We start from the raw sequence: 5,888 nt of genomic DNA, 5'->3' as shown, positions 1-5,888 counted from the left end.
ACCACTGTAACACTAGAATGGTGGGCTGCAGTAACTGAGATTCTGCCATTTTGGCAAGCAACTACAGAACATTATTTAACTACTGCTTTATATAGCAGAATTTGGCCTTTGCTCATTTGAACACAATACCACACTTGCATGTTTATTCATATACAAATAGCTTGTTTCTCTGTGCTGTTATGCTTTAGGAAGGTGTGGGTATATCTCTGGTCATTCATCAAAATGTAGCTGTGTAAGCAGTTGAAAAACCTTAAAGAGAGCACACACACACAAACACACACACACATACACACACACACACGCACACACACATGCGCAAACACACGTACTCACTCGCACGCACACACACACACAAACACACACACACACACACACACACACTGCAAATAGGAAAAACATATGCAGTACAGTATGCTGTCCAAGGGAGCACCCAACAGTATAGTGGCAATAAGCCCCACTATAACAGTGTATTGACTCCACTGCTCACTGTGGTCCATTGGCTCAGTATGACAGCGAGGACTATGCCTCAGGCCTGCACAGATTAATAATGCAAACCTAAAACACTGCAGACATTCATTTGACCTTCAGTTCCATGAGCCACATGTAGGACAGAACTAGTCATGGAATCGGTAACATGTCATTGTGTCAATACCACAACACAAATGTGAAAGAAAGTGTCGCAGAGAATGAGAGGGTATGAGAGAAGACATTGATACTGTCAGCTTATTTGTCCGCTTTTAATACAATATCCTACAATGACTAACTGATAAATCATATAATAAGCTATAACGCTGAGCATTTGGTATGCTGTATCTGGGTGCTGATGGTATGGAGGGTCAGACAAAGATAGTATGGATGTTATGTATTGGTACAGAACATGATGTCATGTCAGATGAAGTATGTACTCTTTACAGTGTATTATCTAAGTATAACTATCAGCCTCTGCAAAATACTCACATTTTTCACAGGGTAAAGAGGTATAGAGGTATATTTCACCAATAGTCCAATAGTTTCTCCTTCAGAATAATTCAATATCTACCATGCAGTGAAGAAAGTTCTGCGCTGATACATTCAAATGTTTTCATTCTCTGTAAAATTATGGCAACCCCCTCCCCTTTCTGTGTGTGTGTGTGTGTGCACATGCGCATGTGTGTGCAGAAGTGTCAATTGATTGTATTGATTTGTGTTGAGAGGGTGACTTCAGTTTCTGTGCCCAGCGGTGAGACAAATACAGGCCTGTGCTGATTTATCAGAAAAGCTGTCCAAACAACACGGAACACACAGGCTGATTTACAGCCAATCCACCAAGCGCGGAATGTGATGTACGACCAATCACTGAGTGACTGCCAGAGACATTAAAAGTCACAGTGAAATCTGATCCCTTGTTCTGTTAATCTCCTGTATTACTTTTAGAAGTATTACAAGCTTGTTTTTTTTTGTTTTTTTTTTAAATTAATTTATTTATTTTACAGTCCATGGTCTTTGCTTTGCTTTTAAACAATATCATTATCACTACTTTCATATAGTTTACTGATATTTTTAAAAATCTGCTTTTTCCTTCCGTGACTTTTATTGTATTTAGACTGCTTCAGTTCCTGTTTTTCAAGTATGTCTTGCCTACGTTATCTGTCCAAAAGAGTTGTATTGCTGGTTTCCCAGACAAAACGTATCAAGTGATGAACAGATTTCACAGAAGTCCTGTCTTTAACACTGCAAAGACGCTTCTTAATATTCCTCAGTTCAAACCGTATGTTCCTTGTGAAATATGTTCAGTACAAATACCGTTTGTAATGTTAACAACTTTAAATCTTAATTTTAACCGCTATCCTACATACCGTCACTCTGAACTTGCATTTCACTCTAACTTTGGGAACATGACTGGTAACTTCTCAAACAGTGTTCAATATCACGCACATTGGCCCCATACATGACCGAGACTCACATTCTTCAGACACTAGTTTGAATATCAAAGCATCTTACCCATTGTAGAATCTTTATGAATCCCAAAGGCTGTTTGCAAATGGTGAATTGCCCGGTGGCGACCAACTGTGAAAACAGATATTGACGATCCTCTTATCAGAAACAAGTTTCACCAAACTGTACTGAAATCACTTTAAAATAAAGCAATCAAACATCCAGATAACCCGTGAAATAACAAAAGAGTGGTGTTTTGTGAATTATAATGGCATTTTATGGATCTTGTGTACACATTTTATGGATTGTCGTGTAGTTTTACGACCAGTTATTCTTTTGAAGAAAACTATTGATATGCGTTGTGAGTGAAGATTTGCATGCTGGCTCTATCATGTTAAATTCCTCCATTAGTCCCCTCAAATGATGAACAAAACAAGTGGACCTCATGGACTGTGTGTTGCATTATTCTCCTACAAAGGTATACGAGAGTGATAATATTTCCTTCCCTCACTTTATCAAAACAAAGGACCGATTCTGTCCATTGCACCTTCAAGTAATGTAGGACTTATTTTGCCGAACTGTTTTCCTGCAGGGACCGTTGTCTGCTGATACTGTACGGTATCTTGTAGTAATTTTGCTCTGGCTTTTTATCTGCACCGCTCTAGCGGTGTGACAAAGCCACGACACCGTCTATGAAGCAACCAATAGAGCGCACCAGTGAGTTAAAGACTTTGCCAGCATTAGATAAAGCAGCTTATGCGAATGTTTCTTATGTGAATGTTCAGTGGGTTAGCAAACAGACACGTAGACCTGCTATACCTGTGACTTTCTAGTTGCTGGTTACACAGGCTGTACCCAGCGGCCATGCGAGGCCGAATGCGGCACTTATTGTACAGTTATATATAGCCTTACCTAAAGCTGCATTCTCAAGGGGCAATTGATGATGTGCAAGAATTCTTTCGCAAGATCAGACCCTGAACTCATACAAATAAGTAAACTAAAAAATGCACATCACATCTTGTTCATAACGCAACGTTAAATGTTAGATTCTGACAAAATGAACCTATGACAACCTATGAAAATAACAATAAAACAGAGTAATATCCACTAGCCTTGTCGACAGATGAACAAACGAAAACAAGCTAAAAGGGTATAAAATGTGTTGCAACGAGAAAAACAGTGATTCCCCTTGCAGAAAAAGTATTATCACCGAGCGGAATAATATATAGTCTACTTTGCCGTGTTAATTGAAACAGCATGTACCCTAAACCGTTTACTAGAGAGAAGGATATCAAAGCTTCTCTGTATATTCTACGATGACAGGCTGGTTTATTTTTTCGTAACTCATTCACGAAAAATCTCAGTGCAAACTCGCTGGTCCAAATTGGTGGTACAAATTGTATTAGTACTTTTGTAAAGCAAATAACTGCATAATACAAACTCCGTCACTTAAAAAGAACCCCTCTGCTCAGCCAGAACATAGTTTTGAGAGGTATTTCTGTTTCTTTTCATTCATTTATGCATTAAATAAAACATGGTCCTGCAACGTCTGCAGGATCAAAGCCGACGTTAAATGTCGTATATTTCATGTTAAATACTCATTACATTGTTTCATAATTCTTAAGAAATACACTTTCTTGGCATGGGATGCCCAATACAGTACCGCGAAACATTGTCCCTTATTTTATGAATAAATATCTGAATTGCTGCACGAGAGCCCTACCTGGTTGATCATATCCATCTTAGCCGCCTTCTAGTGGATAAGAGGATCAGAGGAGTGGAGGGAGGTAGGCGTTACATCCGGAACAGCCCACGTAGGTCCAAAAGGATGGAAGTGGAAACAGCGTTGTTACCTAGAGAGAGGTAGGCGGTACAAGAGGTCCCCGAAAAGTCAGTGTCTTATCGACCATGACGGAAACTAAAATGAAGTGTTGTGAACAAGCAGAATGATTTACACGGGAACCTGATGCTATTACCAGGGAGTTTTACAGACAACTGGCTGAGCAACGATTTAACATTTGCAAGACTATTTAGTGTAAGCCACTAGTTGGTGAAAGGTCATTTACTAGCAGTCTATTGCCAGCTTTGTCTGACGACTGTTTGCATAGATGGATGAACCCTAACAACCTCTTCTCAACGATAGCTTCTTGTATTTGCCTATTTAATCAGCTGGGAATTGTATACATAACCTTCAGCTTTTACAGCTTGAGCAAGTAGTGAAGTTTTTTTTAGCAAAACAAATCCCTGGATGCGTAATGCCGGTGAACTGGCAACAAGGGGCAGACTGTTATTTACCAGTAGCGTTTTTTCCCTCTGCACCTCAATTTGATGATGGGACACTATAGAGGCGCTGCTGAGAGATTACATCTGCCTATTTTGAGTTAGAGTTGGTTGTACAGTATTACTGATATGGCCGAACATAGACACAAATTCATTCATGATTACGTTCGAAAGGCTGAAATGTTAAAATAATGGCATCGTACTATTTCATTGATGTCACGATTAATTATTAATGTGTGGTTACTTCATGTGCTACTTCCGCTCGAGAAAACATCACACAGTCTGTGTTAAACTGTTATGGATAACAAGGGGAAATTTAACATGCTAAAAATGATCTGAATTAAATGTAGGCTACAAAACACCGCAAAATGATTCCGTAATGAGAAGAACAGAGAAGCGCTTGCATTTGTTCGCAACAACTAAAAGATGTGCTACAGTAACCACTTAGGAATCATTGGATCAAAAGATCGATTGCGCATTCAGATAAAAAAGAAAGGACAAAGCATAGAGGAAAATATCAGAAAAAAAGAAAAATTTATTACATATGCATTATACATTTATACCTGAGTAATTACTAAATCAGCACTGATTAAAATAAAACTATTGCAAGACTCAGCAGGATATTCAAAGCTACATTCTTTGTCGGTGTTCATAAAATGGAGGGAGGGAATAAACTCTTACAACAGTTGCCTTTTCTGTAATATATCAAGTGTTTTCTAATTTAATATTACATTCACTCACAGGAAACGCTAACACAGCAAGTCATCATTTCGGTTCATTGTCATGATCTATGAAACTCTCATCATATCGTCTATTATTTATGAAGTTTGATTTTATAAAAGCAAAACAAGAATAGGTTTAGTGATTGTGACACTCTTTTTTGTGCTGTATAAAACAATGCCATTTGCAAAATAGCATACTACCACAACACAAAGTAAACATATGGAATATGGCCCTTTAGAAAACAAGAAAAGATATATAAATATGTCCAAAAAAACAAAACAAGACAACATTCTGCTGTAAATGTGCAGAACAGAATACAACATGATATTCAAATGATACTTAACATGTTCATATTACAGAGAGGTTTGGGAAATTCATTATTTGAGATGAGCGTACATAAATGCACAGCAAATCCAAACAACAAATGACCAATTATGTTTAGTTTTACAGGATTAAATTTCTATACCTGTTTGTTTCATTTAAGTATGCTAGTCCTGAGTTCATTGTTACCAAAGCATCGATCAAGTCAACATTTCAAATCCCACATCATATTTTTCATTCGTGATGCTGCCATATATGTCTGGTCACAGTGAGGTTGTGACCTTAAAAGGACAACCCTCCCCCATTGTTAGGATGATGTTACTGCCAGAGTCTGTAACAGTGCGTCTGGACTGAAGTCAATGCATGCCAAATGGATTCCTTATACAGAAATCTGATACAACACAAAAGTGGCAAGCACATCTTTAGAGACAAATTAAAAGCTTTGCAATCTTTCACATTGATGGAATGTAACACAACTGGTCTACATTTAATTGTTTGATAGTAATATCAAGGTTTTTTTTTTTTTATGTGGAGTAAAGGGGAAATGGTTAGTTTTAAATCCTCGGTTCTTCATTCTTCCATCGATCTTTTTTTTTTTTTAATCTCTTCTTGGACTCTGTCTCACTCACAGATGACTTGACAAGATCCCT

The 5,888-nt window shown here is 37.9% G+C and overlaps 1 protein-coding gene across 1 annotated transcript in view; it reads right to left on the bottom strand.

Moving 5' to 3' along the window:
- LOC115820447 (synaptophysin-like) overlaps window positions 1-3,800 on the bottom strand; it is a 9,202-nt gene extending 5,402 nt beyond the window's left edge. Inside the window, exons 1-2 of the mRNA XM_030784036.1 lie at window positions 3,638-3,800; window positions 1,981-2,046 (exon numbers count right to left, since the gene is read on the bottom strand). Of these exons, the coding sequence (XP_030639896.1) occupies window positions 1,981-2,046; window positions 3,638-3,655 (84 nt within the window). The 5' untranslated portion in view covers window positions 3,656-3,800. The remainder of the gene's footprint in view (window positions 1-1,980; window positions 2,047-3,637) is intronic.
- Window positions 3,801-5,888: the final 2,088 nt, after the last annotated feature.

The sequence above is a fragment of the Chanos chanos genome, chromosome 9, assembly GCF_902362185.1.
Source record: "Chanos chanos chromosome 9, fChaCha1.1, whole genome shotgun sequence".
Lineage (NCBI taxonomy): Eukaryota > Metazoa > Chordata > Actinopteri > Gonorynchiformes > Chanidae > Chanos > Chanos chanos.
Note: the sequence above shows the minus strand (reverse complement) of the source record. Positions and strands in the feature narration are given on the sequence as shown.